General features: G+C 47.7%; 1 protein-coding gene across 1 annotated transcript in view; it reads left to right on the forward strand.

The window, feature by feature from the left end:
* LOC129711912 (multiple epidermal growth factor-like domains protein 9) overlaps positions 1-24,800 on the forward strand; it is a 149,917-nt gene that overhangs the window by 32,437 nt on the left and 92,680 nt on the right. The window contains exon 2 of the mRNA XM_055659937.1: positions 18,889-19,090. Within this exon, the coding sequence (XP_055515912.1) occupies positions 18,889-19,090 (202 nt within the window). The remainder of the gene's footprint in view (positions 1-18,888; positions 19,091-24,800) is intronic.

Consider the following 24,800-nt stretch of genomic DNA (forward strand, 5'->3'; position numbering starts at 1 on the left):
GTGGGCAGCACTGTATCTCTAAACTAAAGTAAATTTTCACTTCATTTGCTGTCTTGCACTAGCACTCCTTTATCCTCCGGCCCTTCTGTTGTTACAAAGCTTACACAGAGGGCAGTGAGTGCCTGGAAGACACTGCAAGGGGTGGTGGTGGAGGCAGATATGTTAGAGGCATTTAAGAGACATTTGGATAGGCACATGCAAGGAATGGAGAATATACTGGAGATTATGTGCAGGCAGACAAGAGTTGGTCTTGGCATCATCTTCAGCACAGACATTGTGGGCTGAAGGGCCTGTTCCTGTCCTGTACTCATCTGTGTGGATTTACTCAACGATACTGAAAGACGTGGGATTAAATTAAAATACCTTCAGGAGGGGCTTTTAATCAATTATAAAATAACGATACAATCTGACCTCCTAATGCAATGAAATATGCTTTGCCCGCTCAAACAATCAGCCTGAAACTGATCACACGCTCGTAACAAAAGCTGTGTGATTAGCCCTTTGGCCCAATTTCCCCAACACTGGAGACACAAAAAAAAAACCCTTCCTCATGCACTGCCCCTGCCTCACTCCCTCACTCCCTGTCTCCCCCGCTCACTCCCTGTCTCCCCCTCGCTCCCTCCCTCACTCCCCGACCACCCCCCCTCACTCCCTCCCTCACTCCCCCCCAACCACCCCCTTCACTCCCTGTGTCCCCATTGCTCACTCCCTGCCCCCCTCCCTCACTCCCCCCATGCTCCTTGACCTCCCCTTGGTCCCTGACCCCTCCCCCTCTCACTCCCTGCCCTCCCAGTCTCCCTCTCTCACTCCTCGTTTCTCCTCTTGCTCCCTCCCCGCTCGCTCCCTGTCGTCCCCCCTCACTCCCTCACGCCCCTTCAGACTTCTGCATAAAACTGGAATCGGCACAAATGATCGCTTGCCTCTGTGTGTGGTCAGGTGGTCTTCTCAGTGGGACGGGAAGGAACAGTATTTGCCCTTCAAAATATCAGAGCGCATCTTATTTGAAAATGTTCCTCGGCACCGTGCCCAGTCCACAATGAGCGAAGGATCACTCGTCAGGACTAATGAGCTGTGGCTTTGTGAGCAGCCGGCTGCTGTGGGCAGGTTTCCACAACAGCCCTCGGTCCCATGGACTACTTCTGCAAGCGCGGGCTGGGCCACCCATTCCTTCCCTCCCTCCAGAGACGCTGCCTGTCCCACTGAGTTACTCCAGCAGTTTGTGTCTATCTGGGCCAGACTACGCTCCCTGCCCCCCAAACTAAACTAAAATAAATAGGTGGACATAAAAAGCTGGAGTAACTCAGCGGGCCAGACAGCATCTCTGAAGAGTAGGAATAGGTGACATTTTGGGGTCATAAGGCCATGTGATAGATGTAGAATTAGGCCCATCAAGTCTACTCTGCCATTCAATCATGGTTGATCTATATCTCCCTCCTAACCCCATTCTCCTGCCTTCCCCCCCATAACCTCTGACACCTGTAAGATTGAGACCCTTCTTCAGACTCGACCCGAAACTTCACCTATTCCTGTTCTCCAGAGATGCTTTCTGACTGATGCTTTCAGTTACTCCAACTTTTTTTTGTCTTTCATTGCTTTAGACCAGCATCTGCAGTTCCTTCCTACTAAAATAAATAGGTGATGTTTCGGGTCGGGACCCTTCTTCAGACTCATTAAACGGCTTAATCAGTTTAGAGGACAATAATTCACCATAGACCCCAACGGCAAGGAATGATATAGGTACCAGTAACCTTTTGTCTTCAGGTTGGTGGGTGACAATCTAGTGGGCTGATAGGCACAAAGTGCTGGAGTAACTCAGCGGGTCAGGCAGCATCTCTGGTGAACAAGGATGGGTGACGTTTTGGGTCGGAACCCTTCAGGCTGAAAGTAGAGGGTGGAAGGGGAGCTGGGGGTAGGAAATGGCAGGAACAAATCAGAGCCAGCAACAGATGACCAAGGAAGGGTGGAGCTCATAATGCTGGAGGAACTCAGCAGGACATGCAGCATCTCTGGAGAGAAGAAATGGCTGCGTTTCGGGTTGAGACCCTTCTTCAGTCAGAAAGAAAGGGAATGCAGGGGTAAGTTAGAGAAATCAATGTTTTCTGGGTTGTAAGCTGTAAACTCATGATGACCTTGCAAAGTATGAGTTGCTGTTCCTCCAATTAGTGCTGTGACAATGAGAGTCCCAGGACAGAAAGGTCACTCTGGGAATGGGAAGGCAGCCAGTAGATCAGCAAGTGGATTTAATTTAGTTTAGAGATACAGCGCGGAAACAGGCCCTTTGGCCCACCGAGTCCGCACCGACCAGCGACCCCCGCACATTACCACCATCCTACACCAGCGACAATTTTTACATTTGTACGTCTTACATTTGACAAACCTGTATGTTTTTGGAGTGTGGGAGGAAACCAAAGCTCTTGGAGAAAACCCTTACAGGTCACGGGGAGAACGTAGAAACTCCATACGGGCAACATCCGTAGCAGGGATCGAACCCGGTTCTCTGGTGCTGTGAGCGCTGTGAGGCAGTAACTCTACCGCTGCGCCACTTAGAGGGCTGCGTTGTCCTTGAAGGCCTTGAGTTTATTGAGTGTTGTTGGAGCTGCACTCATCCAGACTTGTGTCCTGTGGGGGATGGCAAGGCCCAAGGGCATTGGGGGAGCGGAGGGGGGGGGGGGGGGGGGGGGGGGGGGTGAGTCGCTCGTTGCAGGAGTCTCCTTCTACGACACGTTTGATGTTTAGCCGTCCATCTGGTTTAGTTCCTTCACTGTTTTATTCACAGCAGCCACGAGGCCCCTGAATGCACCATTTCAGACAGCATTTAAGAGTCGACCACTATGGTCGCCTGGTCCTACGTGGGTCAGTCTGGATGAGGGCGACACATTTCCTCCCCTGAAGACCATTTAACAAACCAGATGAGCATTTACAACAATCTGGTAGTTTTATAGCCATCATTATTGGCGACTGGAAGCTAAAGACTGTTGGCGACTGAGAGGCTGCTTCCTCAGCACACCAGGCCATCGCCTCAGGGTAAAGGAACGACAATTTAATGCAGAAACAAAGAACTGCAGTAGATGGTTTATGCTAAAGTTAGACCCAAAGTGCTGGAGTAACTCAGTGGGTCAGGCAGCATCTCTGGAGAAAATGGATGGGTCAGGACCCTTCTTCAGGCTGAAAGGAGGGGGTTAAGGGAGGGGGGGGGGGGGGGGGGGGGGGGGGGCGGGGGAAGGGGGGGTGTAGAAGAGCACGATGTGAGAAAAGATCAGGACGAATTTGGGCTGGCAACAAATGAACTCAGGCAGGATCCATCGTTAGAGTGAGGGAAGGTGCGTTCTCAAGAGAAACAATATGCAAACTGGTAAAATCACTAGGGTGGAGGAAGGGGGCAAGGAGGGTGTGGGGTGTGTAGGATTAAGATTTAAAATTAGCGAATTCAGTGCTCATACCGCTGGGTTTTAAGCTACGTCAGATGCTGTACATTGATGATAGTGCACTCCTGTACATCAGCGAGCTCAAACAGACACGGCGACCATTTCATTGAACACTTACGCTCAGTCTGCCGCAGCCTAGGGGATCTCCCGGTTGCCATCCACTTCAACTCCCCTTCGCAATCCCACACTGACCTCTCTGTCCTGGGCCTCCTCCATCTTTGCAGAAGGGTCTCCACCCGAAACGTCACCCATTCCTTCGCTCCATAGATGCTGCCTGTCCCGCCGAGTTACTCCAGCATTTTGTGTCTGCCTTCGATTTAAACCAGCATCTGCAGTTCCTTCCTGCACCTGTTCACACTAGTTCTATGTTATATCATTTTCTCATTCACTCCTCCACACTAAGGGCAATTTACAGAGGCCAGTTAACCTATAAACCCGCGCACGTCTTTGGGATGTGCAAACCGGAGCACCCGGAGCAATCCCACGCAGTCACAGGGAGAACGTCCAAACTCCACGCAGACCGTGTGGAACCGAGGTCCCTGGGTGATTGAACCCGTGTCTCTGGCGCTACGAGACAGCTGCTCTACCCGCTGCGCCACTGTGCCGCCCATTGGTTCAGCCCTGGGAGGGCTGTGGATGCACAGTCATTGAGGGTCCTTCACCCATTGAGGGTGTCAGGGGTTATGAGGAGAAGGCAGGAGAATGGGGTTGAGAGGGAGAGATAGATCAGCCATGATTGAATGGTGGGGTAGACTTAATGGGCCGAATGGCCTAATTCTGCTTCTACAACTGGTGAACATAAAATGAGAGCACAAGGGCAGCATGGTGGCGCAGCGGTAAAGTTGTTGTCTTACAGCGTCAGCGACTCGGGTTCGATCTGACTACAGGTGCTGTCTGTACGGAGTTTTACGTTCCCCCTGTGACCTGTGTGGGTTTTCTCCGGGTGCTCCGGTTTCCTCCCCCATTTTAAAGACGTGCAGGTTTATAGGTAAAAAAAATGTTGATTGTCAGTGTGTGGCATATTGCTAGTCTACGGGGTGATTGTTGATCGGCATGGACCCGATGGACCAAAGGGCCTGTTTTCACACTGTATCGCTAAACATAGAAACATAGAAATTAGGTGCAGGAGTAGGCCATTCGGCCCTTCGAGCCTGCACCGCCATTCAATATGATCATGGCTGATCATCCAACTCAGTATCCCGTACCTGCCTTCTCTCCATACCCTCTGATCCCCTTGGCCACAAGGGCCACATCTAACTCCCTCTTAAATATAGCCAATGAACTGGCCTCAACTACCCTCTGTGGCAGAGAGTTCCAGAGATTCACCACTCTCTGTGTAAAAAAAGTTCTCCTCATCTCGGTTTTAAAGGATTTCCCCCTTATCCTTAAGCTGTGACCCCTTGTCCTGGACTTCCCCAACATCGGGAACAATCTTCCTGCATCTAGCCTGTCCAACCCCTTAAGAATTTTGTAACTTTCTATAAGATCCCCTCTCAATCTCCTAAATTCTAGAGAGTATAAACCAAGTCTATCCAGTCTTTCTTCATAAGACAGTCCTGACATCCCAGGAATCAGTCTGGTGAACCTTCTCTGCACTCCCTCTATGGCAATAATGTCCTTCCTCAGATTTGGAGACTAAAACTGCACGCAATACTCCAGGTGTGGTCTCACCAAGACCCTGTACAACTGCAGTAGAACCTCCCTGCTCACACTAGGGACAATGTTTACATTTATCAAGCCAATTTACAGAAGATCTCGGAAAAACCCCGCGCAGTTATGGGGAGAACGTGTAAACTCCGTACAGACAGCACGCGTAGTCAGGATCGAACCCGGGTCTCAGGCGCTGTAGCAACTCTACCGCTGCGCCACCGTGCGACAGGTGGTGGAGTTGCCAGGCAGATTAGAAGTGAATCCTTGCTGGGGAAGGGATGAGCAGGACAATGACAAGACAGGGAGTTTTATCTGCTCTCCAGGAGCAGACTGATCAGAGTACAACATATAACCTGGTTGAACATGTCCTCGATTGATCCTGGGTTGATTAATATTGACGTAGGGTAATCTGCCACTTTCAGATCGCCTGTGATTTTCACAAATAGCATCTGACTTCCAGGTTTCACATCCCATCTTTGTGATGAGAATGGAAACTGAACTGAAAGAAAATAAATCAATATTTAATGAACAAAGAGTCAAAGCTTGTGCAGGAAGGAACTGCAGATGCCGGTTTACACCCAAGATAGACACAAATGGTGGAGTAACTTAGCGGGTCAGACAGCATCTCTAGAGAAAAGGAGTATGCGACATTTCGGGTTGAGACCCTTCTTCAGTCTGTCTGAAGACGGGACTTGACCCAAAACGTCACTGATTCCTTTTCTCCAGAGATGTTGCCTGACACGCTGAGTTACTCCAGCATAAAGCCAGAGTAACTTGTTTTTCACCAGTTCAGGTTATCTCTGGGTTGGTTTTATATTGGAGTAATGGAAGGAGCTGTACAAATGTTTAGTCAATCAATTTGTCGCTTATTACTTAGTTTTGAATATAAATTGTGATGAGGCAATTCGACATCAGCAGCTGAACGTGTTAATATAACTGAGAGCAGCCGTTGCAGTGAACATAAACTTTAAAATGAGAGCACAAGGGCGGCACGGTGGCACAGCGGTAGAGGTGAAGCCTTACGGCGCCAGAGACCCGGGTTCGATCCTGACTACGGTCAATGCACAAGAGTACCACTTTTTAGATGCCATCTTGCACTTTACTTTATACTTTATGGATTAAAGGCCGATAAATCCCCAGGGCCAGATAGGCTGCATCCCAGAGTACTTAAGGAAGTAGCTCCAGAAATAGTGGATGCATTAGTAATAATCTTTCAAAACTCTTTAGATTCTGGAGTAGTTCCAGAGGATTGGCGGGTAGCAAACGTAACCCCACTTTTTAAGAAGGGAGGGAGAGAGAAAACGGGGAATTACAGACCAGTTAGTCTAACATCGGTAGTGGGGAAACTGCTAGAGTCAGTTATTAAAGATGGGATAGCAGCACATTTGGAAAGTGGTGAAATCATTGGACAAAGTCAGCATGGATTTACGAAAGGTAAATCATGTCTGACGAATCTTATAGAATTTTTCGAGGATGTAACTAGTAGCGTGGATAGGGGAGAACCAGTGGATGTGGTGTATCTGGACTTCCAGAAGGCTTTCGACAAGGTCCCACATAAGAGATTAGTATACAAACTTAAAGCACATGGCATTGGGGGTTCAGTATTAATGTGGATAGAGAACTGGCTTGCAAACAGGAAGCAAAGAGTAGGAGTAAAAGGGTCCTTTTCACAATGGCAGGCAGTGACTAGTGGGGTACCGCAAGGCTCAGTACTGGGACCCCAGCTATTTACAATATATATTAATGATCTGGATGAGGGAATTGAAGGCAATATCTCCAAGTTTGTGGATGACACTAAGCTGGGGGGCAGTGTTAGCTGTGAGGAGGATGCTAGGAGACTGCAAGATGACTTGGATAGGCTGGGTGTGTGGGCAAATGTTTGGCAGATGCAGGATAATGTGGATAAATGTGAGGCTATCCATTTTGGTGGCAAAAACGGGAAAGCAGATTATTATCTAAATGGTGGCCGATTGGGAAAGGGGGAGATGCAGCGAGACCTGGGTGTCATGGTACACCAGTCATTGAAGGTAGGCATGCAGGTGCAGCAGGCAGTAAAGAAAGCGAATGGTATGTTGGCTTTCATAACAAGAGGATTTGAGTATAGGAGCAGGGAGGTTCTACTGCAGTTGTGTAGGATAGTGTTAATGTGCATGGATCGCTGGTGGACGTGGACTTGGTGGACCGAAGGGTCTGTTTCCACGCTGTATCTCAAAATAAAACTAAACAAAACTCAGAGCCCATCACTGACTGGTCAGCATGGTCGTCGGGCCGAAGGGCCTGTTTCCATGCTTCGTGCCTCTGTGAATGATGTGTAGTGCTCTGTTCTGTGGAGCTGGACGCTGGTCCTCCCCGGGTGATGAAGGGGTTCTGTTTCTACAGACATCCGCAAGTTAATCGTGTCCATAAGTGGTAAAATATACAAAAACCGTGCAACATCTCTGCTGTAATGTCGTGAACTCCATGAATGGGTCATAAGACCAACACCAAAGAACGATGACTAAGAGTGGAGCGAGAAAGTAAATGAGCTCTGCTGTTTGAGTGAACGAGTGTATGTACGCACACATGGGGCTTTTGAAATTAATAAGATTATGGGAGCTCACGCGTATGTAGCCATGTTGAAAAGTTGCACTTCGTAACCTTGGATGTGGGCGCTAATTTTCCCTACAGTTTCACTCTCGGTGTGTTTGGCATTTGAGCTAAACTTGTGCAACCACATTCCTCGAGGATATAAACACACCTATCTATATATATTGAGTCCTGACGCAGTAAAGCAGATACTACATATCCAGGGTAGACAAAAATGTTGGAGAAACTCAACGGGTGAGTCAGCATCTATGGGGAGAAGGAAATAGGCAAACCCTTCTTCAGATTGATGTGAGGTGGGGGGGGGGGGGGGAGAAGAAAGGAAGAGGTGGAGCCAGTGGGTTGAGGGAGAGCTGAGACTGATTACTACATATCCAGGTCTTGGTTTTATAAAAGGGAATACAAGTTCAATGCAAGTTAATTCTCGGAAATTCTAATTTTCATTAAGCAATTAACTTATTTTGCAGTAAAATGACAGGCAGTGTGTAGTGCCCACTCCATGGCCAATCTTCTCTGTACCAACAAGGAATGCAGATGCTCTCCCCATCTACACTAATCCCATTTCTCTGTATTAGATCCATATCCTTCTATGCCTTGTAGAAACAGGAAACTGCTGATGCTGGGTTACACAAAAGGACACAAAGTGCTGGAGTAACTCAGCGGGCCAGACAATATCTCTGGAGAACATGGATAGGTGATGTTCAGGGTCCGGCACTTCCTCAGACTCTGAAACGTCACCATTCCATGTTCTCCAGAGATGCTGCTTGACCCATTGCCTGACCCACTGGACCCACTCCAGCACTTTGTGTGCCTACCTTTTCTGAATCACTGGCCCAAGGTCCTGAACACTCTGGTTTGGACCAACTGCCCCACTCTATCGCTCTGTCAATCCCCTTAATTACTTCATATTGCTCAACGGTCACTCACCTCTCCTCACTCCAAAATCCATGTCAGGACAGAGCTTCATTAATCTTCATGGAGCAACTCCAAACCTGGGCAGGACTTGCAGAGTAAAAGACAGGGGCGTGCCGTGAAACAGTGGGACTTAGGGGTGGGATACAAGGTTCCATCAGAGTGGCAACACAGAAACATAGAAAATAGGTGCAGGAGGAGGTATTCGGCCCTTCGAGTCAGCACCGCCATTCATTGTGATCATTGGTGATCATCTTCTCCCCATATCCCTTGACTCCACTAGCCCCGAGAGCTCTCACTTAAATCCATCCAGTGACTTGGCCTCCACTGCCCTCTGTGGCAGCGAAATCCACAAATTCACAACTCTCTGGGTGAAAAAGTTTTTTCTCACCTCAGTCTTAAATGGCTACCCCTTTATTCTAAGGCTGTGGCCCCAGTTCTGGACTCGCCCAACATTGGGAACATTTTTCCTGCATCCAGCTTGTCCAGTCCAGCTACACAGCTACGCAGGATTGTAAAAATGATGTTTCATTCGCCAACGTACATCGGTCAAGATCTTGAGCATAGGAGTTGGGATATCATGTTACACCTCTACAAGATGTTGGTGCGACCACATTTGGAGTACGTTGGAGGTGATGGTCACTCTGCTTGAGGAAGGATTCATTAAACTGGAAAGGACGGCACAGTCGTGCAGCGGTAGAGTTGCTGTTGCCTTACAGCGCAGGGAACCTGCGTACAATCCGGACTACATAGAAACATAGAAATTAGGTGCAGGAGTAGGCCATTCGGCCCTTCGAGCCTGCACCGCCATTCAATATGATCATGGCTGATCATCCAACTCAGTATCCCGTACCTGCCTTCTCTCCATACCCTCTGATCCCCTTAGCCACAAGGGCCACATCTAACTCCCTCTTAAATATAGCCAATGAACTTGCCTCGACTACCCTCTGCGGCAGAGAGTTCCAGAGACTCACCACTCTCTGTGTGTAAAAAGTCGGTTTTCTCGTCTCGGTTTTAAAGGATTTCCCCCTTATCCTTAAGCTGTGACCCCTTGTCCTGGACTTCCCCAACATCGGGAGCAATCTTCCTGCATCTAGCCTGTCCAACCCCTTAAGAATTTTGTAAGTTTCTATAAGATCCCCTCTCAATCTCCTAAATTCTAGAGAGTATAAACCAAATCTATCCAGTCTTTCTTCATAAGACAGTCCTGACATCCCAAGAATCAGTATGGTGAACCTTCTCTGCGCTCCCTCTATGGCAATAATGTCCTTCCTCAGATTTGGAGACCAAAACTGTACGCAATACTCCAGGTGTGGTCTCACCAAGACCCTGTTCAACTGCAGTAGAACCTCCCTGCTCCTATACTCAAATCCTTTTGCTATGAAAGCTAACATACCATACTACGAGTTTGTACGTTTTCCCTGTGATCACATGTGTTCTCTCCAGGTGTTCTGGTTCCACCCCAGAGACGTACAGGTTTGTGGGTTGATTGGCTTCGGGGAAAATTTGTAAGTTGTCCCTGTTGTGTAGGATAGTGCTAGTGTACAGGGTGATTGCTGGTTGGCGCGGGCTCGGTGGGCTGAAGGGCCTGCTTCCGCGGTGTATCTGTATCTAAAGTCTAAAGAAAGGATACAAAAATAATTTGCAAGGTTGTCACTGGGTCTGCAGCGTTCTATGGAGTTCCATGAAGAGGCTGGATCAGCAGTGATTTTCTCTCCAGCTCAGGAGGCTGATGGCTGACCTTATGATGGTTCATAAAATCATGAAGAGCATAAGGAAAGTGAATAGCCACGATCTATTCAGGGTAATGGAGTCTAGAACTAGAGGGCACAGGTTTATGATGAGAAGGAAAAGATTTAAAAGTGACCTGGGGGGCAAGTTTTTCGCGGAAGGTGGTGGATTCACGGAACCCGCTGACAGAGGAAGTTTAGAAGGCAGGTATAATTATGACATATAAAAGACTCATGGACAGGTGCAATGGCAGGAAATGCCAACCACAGGCAAGTGGGTGCATGGAACAAGCTGCCAGCGGAGGTAGTTGAGGCAGGTACTATCACAATGTTTAAGAAACATTTAAATAGATATATGGATAGGACAGGTTTGGAGGGATATGGGCCGAACCCAGGCAGCTGGGACTTGTGTCGATGGGACATGTTGGTCGGTGTGGGCAGGTTGGGCCGAAGGGCCTGTTTCCATGCTGTATCACTCTACGATTGTATCTCAGAAATCAAACAGCTGGTAGCGCAAAAGTATCCCAACGTTGGAAAAAGAAATGAAAGCAGAGCCTGCCCAGTGCCCATTCACTGACGGGGCTGTACTGTGCACGTTACTCAAGTGCGTCAACATAGCTTTATTATCATATGTCCCGAAACGGAATAATGGATCTCCTACTCTCATGGTAGCATATAGGTGGTCTCCTCATGTGTCTGGTGTGAGAGGGCCCCTCGTCAGCTTCCTGTGTAAATAATCATTTTGGCAGCCAGAAATCAAATATTGTATTAGTGGTGTCGTTGTTGTGGTGGTGTTGTGGGTAGTTATTTGCTCGCGTTTCTGCTGCTCAAACCCAGCCTTCATTCTTGAACGTTGCGTCAATAGCAACTGTTGTACGCACTGCTTTAAGCTGCAGCTTAGCCCGAACCATCTCTGCAGCCACCGGCTAAAGCTTTATTAGCTTCAGAGGCAGAGGGTCAGAACTCTGACCTCCCCGTCTCACTGCAAAGTCTGGACAGAACCATCTGTTCCTCGATTGTAGAAGGTTCTTGTTACTACCTGCGAACAGCTTAACCTGTTTGAAAACCTGAGGAATTGAACCAGTTGAACTATTTTGCAACCTTTTTACAGAAATATGCCTGGCGTGAACATTCAAGATCAAATAGAGTCTTAGAGTCTGACAGAGTGGAAACAGACCCTTCGGCCCAACTTGCCCACATCAATCAACATGTCACCAACACTAGTCCCACTTGGCCCATATCCCTCTTAACCTGTCCTATCTATGTAACTGCCCAAATGTTTCTTAAATATTGCAATAGTACCTGCCTCAACTACCTCCTCTAGCAGCTCGTTCCATATATTGACCACCCTTTGTGTGAAAAAGTTACAACTCAGATTCCTATTAAATCTAACCCCCCTCACCTTAAACCTACGTCCTCTGGTTCTCGATTCTCCTGCTCTGGGTAAGAGACTCAGTCTGTCTACCCGATCTATTCCTCAGATGATGGTGATATGAAATTAGAAATGAGGAATAGGGTTATTTCACTTGTGAGACTTTTTGCATAATGCTGAACTATCAACCTTACAGCGAGTGCAAGGCCAGAGGCCCGGGTTCGATCCCGACTACGGGTGCTGTCTGTTTGTTTGTTCTCCCCATAACCTGCGTGAGTTTTCTCGAGATCTTCACTTTCTTCCCACACTCCAAAGACGTACAGGTTTTTTTGGTTAATTGGCTTGGTAAATGTAAAAGTTGTCCCTAGTGGGTGTAGGATAGTGTTAATGTGCGGGGATCGCTGGTCAGCACGGGTCCGGTGGGCCGAAGGGCCTGTTTTCGTGCTGTATCTCCAAACTAAACTATTGGTTTCTCTGATTTTAAGTCACCTGAGCATTCCCTCTCTCTCCGACCCTCCTCAAGCCGAGACGTCCGGCTCGGTTACCTGTTCCTCTCCCTTTGTTATCGCCTCCTCCACAGCCAACAATGGACCGTTGTGGGCTCCCTTAGCCATCAGTGCCGGCTCTGATTTGTTATGTACCGTTTCATACCTCGAGTTTCCCCTCTCCCCCGACTCTCAATCTGAAGAAGGGTCTCGACCCGAAACGCCACCCATTCCTTTTCTCCAGGGATGCTGCCTGACCCGACATTTTGTGTACACCTGTTGCTTGCCAGACTATATCCCGCCCCCCAACCTCTTTTCCAGCTTTCTCGCTGTAGTGCAATCAGTCCGAAGAAGGGTCCCGACCTGACCTGCTGAGTTACACTTTGTGCGTTTTTCTTTTGTAAACCAGCTTCTGCAGTTCCTTGTTTAAGAAAGAACTGCAGATGCTGGAAAAATCGAAGGTAGACAAAAATGCTGGAGAAACTCAGCGGGTGAGGCAGCATCTATGGAGCGAAGGAAATAGGTGACGTTTCGGAGACCCGAAACGTCACCTATTCCTTCGCTCCATAGATGCTGCCTCACCCGCTGAGTTTCTTCTGCAGTTCCTTGTGCCAGAGTCGAACTAATCCAGTTACTTAGCGCCAGTGGCTGGTGGCTGGGGGAATCTTTGTCACACTCTCAGCGATGCTGTATGAAATCTAGAAACATCTGTGAACCCAGCTGCGAAAATAAATCCAGCTGCACATTGCTTTATAATCCTGGTTTAATTTGTGGGTAGTTTGGAGCTCGTGGGATGTTAGTGAGCTGGGGAAGGGCAGAGGGAGAGACAAACGCACGGCAATTTGGATTTGAAGAACCGGCTTAAAAGATTTAAATTTCCAATCAAGTTAATGAACTTCACTGGATTAGCCTTTGGAACTATTGTTTCATCCGGGAAAATTTTCTTTCCCTTTCAGGAACATCTCGAAGCATTTGTTCAGAAACTTGCGTGTAAGAAACATTTAGACGGGTACATGGACAGGATAGGGTTAAAGGGGACAGAATGTGCAGGAAGGAACTGCTGGTTTACACCGAAGATAAACACAAAATGCTGGAGTTACTCAGCGGGTCAGGCAGCGTCTCTGGAGAAACGGAATGGATGACGTTTCGGGTCGAGACTCCACTTCAAACTGAGAGTAATGCCCCTGTCCCACTTAGGAAACCTGAACGGAAACCTCTGGAGACTTTGCGCCCACCCAAGGTTTCCGTGCCGTTCCCGGAGGTTGCAGATGGTTGCCGGAGGTTGCAGGTAGTGGAAGCAGGTAGGGAGACTGACAAAAACCTCCAGGAATTGCATGGAAACCTTGGGTGGGGCACAAAGTCTCCAGAGGTTTCCGTTCAGGTTTCCTAAATGGGACAGGGGCGTTAGGGGAGAGGGAAACTAAAGGTAACCAGAGGGATATGGGCCTGAAGAAGGCTGGTGGGACTAATGTAGGTGGAACATGTTGGTCGGCGAGGGTAAGTTGGGCTGCTGGGCCTGTTTCCACGCTCTATAGGGTGATTTCACGAAAGGTCACTGGATCATAGATCCTCACCCACGTGACCGCAAAATCCAACTGGGGTACAAACGTCACTTCCAGTACATGTTATTGATGCTAAAAACGCGAACTTTCACACCCGTTAAAAACCGCGTAAACGGTTAGTTTTTGAGCTGTAAATAACTGTGCCAGTCGGGGTGACCGCGAGGCACAGCTATCTTACTTTAGCGTCCAGAAGATAAAGAAAAACAAAGGTAAAGACAAGAGAGCGTTGAAGGGAAAATAACAGCGGAAGTTGTTGGCCGTGCAGATATAAAGATCGAAAATATCGGGAATTATCACGTTTGCTCACTGCACTGCATCAAAACTAAGGCATTATTGATGTTTTGATGAAATGCAGTGAGCAAACCCCCACCTCGGGGAAAAACGTACATTCACACAGAGGGTAGTGGGTATATAGAATGGCCTGCCAGAGATAAGGAACTGCAGATGCAGGTTTACACAAAGGAACACAAAGTGCTGCAGTAACTCAGCTGGTTAGGCAGCATCTTTGGAGATCATAGAGAGGTGACGTTTCGTATTGGGACCTTTCTTCAGACTTGATCTTCTGAAGATGTGTCTGAAGATGGGCCTCATCCCGAAACTTCACCCATCCATGTTCTCCAGAGATGCCGCCTGACCCATTGAGAGTGAGACAAAGCCTGCCGAGTGATAGGTGGAACTCCGTCCACATTGCGGCCTTAACAACGTCGGGCTGCCGGTCTCTTTGTTAGGAATCGACATTGGGAGTTCCAACTGTGGGAGCTTCGACCGCCCCGATCGCGGGAGCCTCAATCTCCCCGATGCAGGGGACCAATCGCCCCGACTACCCCGGGAGAAAAGGACGAAAGAAGGTACAAGTTATTTGCCTTCCATCACAGTGGGGAATGTGAGGTTGCTGAAAAACAAGATGGGTGTGCTGTCTGCACTGGTGAGGGCTCGCAGTGAGTGTCGTGAGTGCAGTGATCTCAGTGTTTGCGGGGACATCATTCCTTGAGGACATCCCGGAGTCTAATGTGAGTGTGGACGGCTTTCTGACTGTTCGGGCGGACAGGAACTGCAGTGAGAGTGACAGCGGTCGGTATAACTCTGGTCACATCGGGGTGAAGGAGCGTGTGTGTGGCCCGGACATTGAACTGATGGCTGTGGGTCTTCGCTTATGCTGTGTGCCCTGGGGATTCTAACACGCTGCTATGGTGGCTGCTTAAGTCCATGTTGAATCTTTACGTAGTTATGTATCTTGCTGCTTTGCTTTATGTAGGACTGTATGACAGATGAAATGTCACTGTACCTCGGTACACGCCACAATAAAGGACCATAGACCATTGAAACATTTCATAAATCTGGTCAACTGACGCGCCGAAAGTTTCATTTTCCATTTATCTCTTTTCCCTGCTTGTTTCTGACCCGTAATTAATTGCTTTTTATCTGATAAACAAGTGATTTTTATCAGGAATGCTAATCTGTTGTTTAAGCCAGTCCACCATGCACCATTTAGCACGGAATGCTGACACGTTGGTGGGAACGTTTCTTGGCTCAAGTGGCCTGTAATTTGAAATATTATTACGCATTCTCTGCGGCAATTCACCAGCCGGTGCCGTGCCTGAGAGATGACGGGCTTTATTAGCGTGTTGTAGATAACCCAGCACTGCACACAGTGGCGCAGCGGTAGAGTTGCTGCCTAACAGCGCCAGAGATCCGGGATCGATCCTGACTGCGGGTGCTGTCTGTACAGAGTTAACGGCCTGTCCCACTTTCACGACTTAATTCACGACCTCTGCCGAGTTTGCCCTTGACTCATACACGCAGTATGGTCGTCACGGGGTCGTAGGAGGTCGTGATGCTCGTCGTAGATACTTGTGGCATCAAGTAGGTCGGGGCGTTTTTTTCTAGCGTGATGAAAAATGTCCATGAGTTAAAAAAAGGTCATGAATTAGGTTGTGAAAGTGGGACAGGCCCTTTAGAACGTTTGCGCTGTGACCACCCGGGTTTTCTCCAGGTGCTCCGGTTTCCTCCCACATTCCAATGACGTGTAGGTTTGTACCTAGTGTGTCCCTAGTGTGTAGGATAGTGCTAGTGTACGGGTTTATTTAAAAACTTCCAACAAAAACAGGTTTGAGCGAGGCTTTGGGGCAAACCTTTAAGTAACAGCTGCAAGTAACAATCACCAATATACATTAGTTCTATGTTATCCAACTTTCTCATCCAGCCCCTGTACGGTAGGAGCAATTTACTGTGGTCAGCTAATCCATGGTCAGCCTGGATGAGATGAATGAAAGCTCAGTGTATTCCTATGACTCAAACTCCTCCACGATTTCTTGGGGAGTGGAGCTTTGATCTTCACCATCCAAACCAACCATCTTCGTTGGTGTGAGGAGTGACGACTAACACTGGAGTATTTTACCCTTCGCGCCCGCTGGCTTCAGCCACTCTCAGTCCAAGGCCGTAGTGATATCAAGGGCGATGGCTCTCACCTCTCCTCCAGAGTCCAGCTCTTTGTGGAGCGAGTGTTCTGATCACACAGGAGGCTGGGCGGGCTGTGAGTGTGAAAGCAGCCCGGGCGGGCGTACAATCTGACTGCACATCTAGACTCGCGGGACTTCACCAGCGGGACTTATCGTCATTCACCATGAGGGCCTGGCTGAGAAAAGTCCTGGAACTGCTCCCCAGACATGTTGCACCTGATGCTTGTGCAGTACATCACCTGGACATGTCTGTAAGGCAATGGAGCAGAATTATGCCATTCGGCCCATCGAATCCGCTCCGCCATTTGATCATCGCTGATCTATCTTTCCCTCTTAACCCCATCTCCTGCCTTCTCCCCATATCCTGTGACGCTCTTACCCCATCAAGAACCTATCAATTTCCGTTTAAAAAATAACCATTGACGGCAATAAATTCCACAGATTCACCACCCTCTGAGCAATGACATTTCTCCTCATACAATAGACAATAGACAATAGGTGCAGGAGTAGGCCATTCGGCCCTTTAAGCCAGCACCGCCATTCAATGTGATCATGGCTGATCACCCCCAATCAGTACCCCGTTCCTGCCTTCTCCCCATATTGCCTGACTCCGCTATCTTTAAGAGCCCTATCTAGCTCTCTCTTGAAAGTATCCAGAGAACCTTTGGGACAACGTTTTCACAGAGAGGGTGATGGGCATATGGAACAAACTGCAGAGGAAGTAGTTGAGGCAGGTACATAACAAATTTAAAAGTCTCTTGGACGGGTATATGGAAAGGAAATGTCAAGTGGGACATGGGCCAAATGCAGGCGATTGGGACTAACTTAGATGATGCATCTTGGTCGGCATGGATGAATTGGGTCGAAGTGCCGGTTTCCATTCTATATAGCTATAACTATCAAGTGCTTTACAGTCGGGGCATATGCAGGCACACGCTGTAACACTCTGTACTCGCTTGAATAAGCAGACTGCCAACAGGGCTGCGACTGTGGTGATAAAAATGTTTCACTCCATCGAACCGCATCAGCGGTGAAGTGCAGTATTGAGTTTTGGTTTACACGGTGTTCATTGTGAGGTGGTGAATGCACCCCGCACGCTGTTACGGATTTTCCCCTGCAATAGAAGCGTCCAGAGAGAGACACACGTTCCCTTGGGCTGCTCCAGGGCTGCTGTGTCAGGATGATTTCCTGCCGCCAGTTTAAGGTGGTGCTGAGACTTTGTTTTGCCGTTGAATCAGGGCTGAAGCGGCACAATGCAGCAATACTCAAGGGGCCAATTATTTTGGGCAGAGCTGCTAAATTTACACACAATTTTTTTTTGTGCAAGGGCACAACCTTTGCAAAACGGCTGATCAGGAAGAAGATAAAACAGGACTTCCTCTTCTGGACCAGGATTTCCCCATTGAATTTATTTTGCAGGGATGATGTGTTGGGAATTGGGAAGGCGCAGTATTACTGGGTACAAGTGCCGTATTCACTGGAGGGATTACTCACGTACTCGTTCACAAGTTCACTAGTTAATGGAGTAGAATTAGGCCATTCGGCTAACGAAGTCTACTCCACCATACAATCATGGCTAATCGTCTGAAGAAAGGTTTCGGACCGAAACGTTGCCTATTTCTTTCGCTCCATAGATGCTGCTGCACCCGCTGAGTTTCTCCAGCTTTTTTGTGTACAATCATGGCTAATCTCTGCCTCCTAATCGCATTTTCCTGCCTTCTCCCCATAACCGTTGACACCCTTTGTAACCTTGTAATCAAGAATTTATCTATTTCTGCCATAAAAATATCCACTGACTTGGCCTCCACATGGTCGGTGATTGTTATAAGTCAGCCAAACTCACTACAAAGCAGGGAGCAAACACAAGCAGCTATAGTTTAGTTTAGCTATGAGTCTGAAGAAGGATCTCGACCTGAAACGTCACCCATTCCTTCTCTCCAGAGATGCTGCCTGACCCGCTGAGTTACTCCAGCATTTTGTGTCTATCTTCGGTTTAAACCAGCATGTGCAATCCCGACACAATAGTTCAGCCTAGTGTAGCTCAGTTTTGCTCAGTTCAGTTTAGTTTAGTTCAGTTTTGTTCAGTTTGTCACATCTACCGAGTTACAGTGAAAAGCTTTTTTGTTGCATGCTAACCAGTCAGCGGAAAGACTATACATCATTACAATCAAGCCGTCAACAGTGTAGGGATACACTGTACAGGGAATAACGTTTACTGCAAGATAAAGTCCAGTCAAGTTTGATTAAAGATAGTCTGAGTGCAACCAATGAGGCAGGTGGCAGGTCAGAACCGCTCTCTAGTTGGTGATAAGATGGTTCAGTTGCCTGATAACAAGTGGGAAGGTAGAACAAGTGCATCACCCTTTGACTATTTGCCAAACTCAGAACAACCCCTCTCTACCCAAATGATTTAACTGACGGCCAATTCTCAATTGTTTAAGAAGGAACTGCAGATGCTGGAACCATCGAAGGTAGACAGAAATGCTGGAGAAACTCCAGCAGGTGAGGCAGCATCTATTGAGCGAAGGAATGGGTGACGTTTCGGGACCCGAAACGTCACCCATTCCTTCGCTCCATAGATGCTGCCTCACCTGCTGGAGTTTCTCCAGCATTTTTTGTCTTCCGCCAATCCTCAGTTGTTGCATTGTATTATATCTACAGCAGACAAAATGAATATAACAACCTCTTAATCTCCTTCTTCCCTTCGCAGCGCTCCGGTGTAACTGCAGCGTGGTGGGGAGCGTCAATGAAACGACATGCAACGCGTCGTCGGGACAGTGCGAGTGTCTCGCCGGGTACTCTGGCCTGCGGTGCGGTGACTGTGCAGAGGAGTTTTACCACGATGGCACCAGTGGACTGTGCACCGCGTGCGAATGCCACGACCTAGGAGCAACAAGCGCCCAGTGTACCAGGTAAGCAGTTTACCTTCTGTCCAGCGAGACGGAGCAAGGGGTCAGGAGCCGCATTATTTGGCTAAACGTTTAGTTTGGTTTAGAGAGATACAGCATTAGAGATTACAAACATGTCCGAGACACTACATCTGGACAATGTTAGACTTGTCTTGGCAGAAAAACCAGATCAATCTTTCAAGACATGGACATCCTTCACCGAATTCTTACAATGATAGTATGGCACAACACAGCTTTGGATTTAAACCCAACTAAGGGTTGGGTGAGGTGGGTCGGGGAAGGACGAGAGGCAGGTATATCACCACAATTTTTCCTCTCGTTTTCTTTTTTTTCTTTTTTTTCCTTCCTTTCTCTCATCCACTCTTTGGCGACACTACTTTGGTAGTCTGGGGGTTCGATCTTTGCACCTCTCACTTTTAGTCTCTCTCTAGTTCTCTCTCTGTTCTTTTCCTGTTCTTTTCCTTTATTTCCTTTATATAAAGGAAAAGAACAGTTAAAAAGTTAAAATTGAAGCTGTACATTAACTGTATAATTTTTATATGCCGACTGTTTCATTCTTGTACAATTGCTTCTAATAAATAAATAAATTGATAGATAGACAGATAAATAAATAAATAAATAAATAGACAGATAAATAAATAAATAAATAAATATAGATAGATAGATAGATAAATAAATAAAGAGATTCAGCTTGAGAACAGGCCCTTCGGCCCATTGAAGCCGTGCCGACCAACTATTGCCCCGTACACCAGCTCGACCGCCGACCACCCGTTCACCAGTTTGATGTTATCCCAGCTTAGCATCCTTCACACAAGGGGCAATTAACAGAAGCCAATGAACCTACAAACCTGAGATAGATACATAAAGCTGGAGTCAGTCAGCAGGTCAGGCAGCAACTTAAGAGGCTTTTAGATAGGACCATGGATAAGCAGGGAATGGAGGGATATGGATCACATTTCGGCAGAGAAGGAGGCTGAAGGGTCGTTCCTGTATTGTGCTGTTCTAAACACTGTCCTTGGCTGGTGCCGATTAGGCTCAATGTCATCTCGTCTGTGCACGAAGACTCCGGCCACTTCTTTCGGACCCAAGCTGTTCTGATTTTAAGTGCATGTCTCCAGAGCCCTCGCTAATGGTTTCTGGGTTTGTTAAATGTTCCCTGTTCTTCCTCTGGGAGCCAATTCCACTAGCTTGTACAACCACTCAGTAAACCAAGCAGCTCCCCTCTGCTTCCAGCCAACAGGCCCTGGTTCCACTTTGCACACAGCAGTGGTCCGTGTCCGGGTGTGGCTTTGCTGAAATCTCCATTGGAGAAGGAGACTATAACGGCAATTGGATTAGATTTACAAGTTGTTCCTTGACGTTTCACGTCTGCCGGGCACAGTCTGCTCCGCACATGGTGCGAATCTCGCCTACAAATAATTGGGGGAGTCAGCAGCTTGTTAAGTCTTTGGAAATGGTGGCAATCACCCAATTACCAGGTGTGAGCTCCCAGACGCAGATGACTGGATAATATTCAGGAGCAGACTGCAGCCACGTCATTCCTCACCCCGCAAGGCTTATCCAAGCCGGCTTGCGGCACCTGTAACCACGGAGGATCTGGAGATTGCACCACTTTAGAGCTGAATTCAGTCCTGTTGACGTAAGAAGCATCCCAGAAATAGCTGTGAATCAGGAATCAGATGTAAATCAGGTACACTCACCAGGTTAGTGAGATGCATGCACTTCGCCATAGGATGGGTCGGCACGGAGGCGCAGCGGTAGAGTTACTGCCTTACAGTGCAAGCAACCCAGGTTCAATCCTGACCACAGGTGCTGTCTGAACGGAGTTTGTATGTTCTCCATGTGGATCCCTCCGGGTGCTCCGGTTTCATCCCACAATACAAAGACGTACAGGTTTTTGCCATAGGTTAATTGGTCTCTGTAAATTGTCCCTAGTGTGCAGGGTAGGACTAGTGTACAGGGTGATTGTAGGTCAGATTCAGATTCAGATTCAGAATCAATTTAATTGTCATTGTCAGTGTACAGTACAGAGACAACGAAATGCATTACAACAAAATGCTAGGTCGGGGCAGACTTGGTGGACCGAAGGACCAGTTTCTACGTAGTATCTCTAAACTAAACTTAACTAAACAGTTAATGCACATGGTTTTAATTTTTCCGACATTTCTTACTTGTGGACTAGGTTCAAAAAATAGAAAATGTAATTGCTTTATTCAAAAGACATGGAGGAAAAAAGTCAGAAATATGTCCAGTTATTTGCATGTCTTTTGGTGATATTCCTCAAATAGTGGACCAGTTTTGCACTAGTTTCTGACCAGATTGGAGATGTCCGTTTTACTTTCCATTGTTCGGACAATATGGTTGTTGCTCCAGTCCTGGACGCTGTGTACAGCCGGGGTCTAACCCCTTTCCTTTATCAACCCTGGAACTCCACAACCAGGGAGCAGTCTTGAACTACTATCTACCTCTTTGGTGACCCTCGGACTATCCTTTATCGGACTTTGCTGACTTTACCTTGCACTAAACGTTATTCCCATATTATGTGTCTGTACACTGTGCATGGCTCGATTGTGAGCATGTGTTGTCTTTCTGCTGAGTGGATAGCACGCAAGAAAAGCTTTGCACTGTACCTCAGTACACGTGGCAATAAACGGAACTGAACTAAAATAGAAACTCCTAGTATCTCCATGCTGGTTGGACATTAATGTTGAGGGTTTAAATTCAGCTGCTTCACTCCACAGGGGGAGTACATTGGTTGTTTGGGCCCAAGGTGGACAAGAAAGACTCGCCCAGTGTAATCCGGCCCTGGGTCACAAGTTCACAAGTTATCGGAGTGGAATTCGGCCTATCGAGTCCACTCTGCCATTCAATCATGGCTGATCTCTGCCTCTTAATCCCATTTTCCTGCCTTCTCCCCATAACTCTTGACACCGGTTCTAATCAAGAATTTGCCTATCTCTGCCATAAACAATATCCACTGACTTGGCCTCCACAGCCCTCTGTGGCAATGAGTTCCACAGATTAACTAAAGATGTTCCTCCTCACCTCCTTTCTAAAAGAGTGCCCTTTAATTCTGAGGCTATGGCCTCTGGTCCTAGTCTCTCCCACCAGTGGAAACACATCCTTTCCGCATCCATTCGATCTATGCCTTTCATTATTCTGTAAGTTTATTCAGGGTCCACAGCCCTGACCCTCACAGCTCTGTCAGCAACAATGCAGGCACTGCGTAACTGAGCATTTCTGCACCCACTTCATTATCAATGAATAAAGTTTCATATCTGCTTGTCCCTCTTACCCCAAAATTATTGAGAGACTTTTGGACGGGCACATGGATCTGCAAGTAATGCAGGGATACGGATCACATACAGGCAGAGGAGATTAGCTTCACTTGGAATCCCGTTCAGCACTGACATTGTGAGCTGAGGGGGCTGTTCCTGTGCTGTACTGTTTATTTAAAATGTAGCAAGGACCATTGCAGCAGCAACAAGCTGCATTTTTAGGATCCCGGCTTGTTCTGGTTCTGGTTGATTACTGCGCAAACATCTGATCAGTGGTTTTCTCGCGCATGTCGGAGTGAGTGGATTAGCGATTAAATTTTGAAGTGGGTCTTTTTGACCAAGTTGAGGAGATCCAGTTGCTCAATCCCCTTTTTAAATGACAACATCGGGAGCAGCACGTGTGTTGGGTGGTAACATATCCCATTCCCTCATTGTCCTTGGGTAAAGGGAATATTGGAAGCAAAGTTTATTGAAATTTAGCGAGTTGATGATGTAGGAACCGTTATTTTGTCTTGTTTCATGGCAGTTGCTGCTCTGGGATGACGGGAGATTTGATGGCTTGATTTTGTGAATCTCCTTGCATTGTGACCAATCCACATTCTCCACAAAACCTGCCTGAGCCACTGAGTTACCCCAGCATTTCAAGTTGTTTTCCTCCAGAGTAAATTAGTTATTGTCCGGCTGTTCCTCCTGAAAGCCACGATAAAGTAGTCCACGAATAGCATCTGGAAGAGGCGATAAAAATCATGCAAAATTAATGGTAGTCTTGCCAGAGCCGCTGCTGCCTGATCCACTGTTACTCCAGCACGTTGTATGTTTTTGCAGCATTTTCATACTCCCGTTAACATTTAAACATTTAACGCTCAATCTAAGGTGAGGGACGCACGGTCCTGCACTGGTTTTTAAGCCTTCCCGCTGCTTTGTCCAGCTGACCACTCCATAACGTGTAGCCTGGTCTCTCAGACCCAGCTATGGATAGTATCTGGTCCACTGCCTAGGGGTGAGGGTTCCCAGCCGCCACATGCCCTTCATCGCTCACACCCCTAGCCGCTCTACAAGCAAATTCCCTTCCATTAGGAGAGCACTCCCCGACATCTCCAGTCCACGCTGACTGCTCCCGATCAGTGCACACCTCCTCCACCGCCCGCTTCTGTCGCTCCCTATCACGGAGTCTCAGCCGTATCTCGGCTGCGTGTGACAGTGAACTGATCTGGTGCGGCTCGTCAAACTCCAGGCTGTTCACAGGAAGCGTGGTTGCCGTGCGGAGAATGGCCAGTTTGGTCTTTGGTGTTTACTGATCTCTGTGTGAAGTTTTTCACAGCGCATCTGGTAGTTTCAGTTCTGTGCATCCTTTCACTGCTTGCATTGATGATCTTGTCAGCAGATTGCATTTTGTTCATCCATTTATCTGTCCATTTATGGATGGATATGAACTGGAGGTTCAGGCAAGCAGGTAAGAGTTGGACACAAAGCGCTGGAGTAACTAAGTGAGTCAGGCAGCTTCTCTGGAGAACATGGATAGGTGACGTTTAGAGTCAGGATCCTTTTTTGAACTCATTTTTGCACGGTCAGTCTGAAGAAGGGACCAGATCCGAAACGTCACCTATCCATGTTCTCCACAGATGCTGCCTGACCCGCTGAGTTGCTCCACTGCTTTGTGTAAACCAGCATCATCAGTTGCTTGTTTCTGCAGATAGGGCTTGGTCATGGCATCATGATCGACACAGACATTGTGGGCCGTTGGGACAGTCAGTTGCTGTGCTGTACCGTTCAATGTTTTATGTTCTATTGGTAAATAGTCCACTGTTCAATCAGTAACTCAGCGGGTCAGGTGACAGCTTTAGAGAACATGGAAAGGTGAAGTTTCCCAACCCCAAACTCCAGAGTTGCTGCCTGACCCGCTGAGTTACTCCAGCAATTCGTGCCTATCTTTGGTATAAAGCACCATCTGCAGTCTCTTTTTTCTTTACATAATAACACAGTGAATCATTGGCAAATTAAAGGTCTTAAAAATCAAGTCATCTCCTGGATGTATCCCGACAGGATAATGAGATGCAGCTCATATTAAACGTGTCAACCCCACATGAAGAACTTGGGGTTGGATGAAGGGCAGGAATATCTGAGTCCTTTCCAGCGCCGCAGCGGTAGAGTTGCTGCCTTATTGCGCCAGAGACCCGGGTTCGATCTGGACTACGGGTGCTTGTCTGTACGTGACCTGCGTGGGTTTTCTCCAAGATCTTCGGTTTCCTCCCACACTCCAAAAACGTCCAGGTTTGTAGGTTAATTTGCTTGGTGACAATGTAAATTGTCCCTAGTGTGTGTGTGGTGGATCACTGGTCAGTGCAGACTTGGTGGGCCAAAGGGCCTGTTTCCGTGCTGCATCTCTAAAACTAAGCTAAACGTGAAACATATTGCCTGTCCCTGATCGCCGACCT

This window comes from Leucoraja erinacea, chromosome 31, assembly GCF_028641065.1.
Source record: "Leucoraja erinacea ecotype New England chromosome 31, Leri_hhj_1, whole genome shotgun sequence".
NCBI classification, from domain to species: Eukaryota; Metazoa; Chordata; class Chondrichthyes; order Rajiformes; family Rajidae; genus Leucoraja; species Leucoraja erinaceus.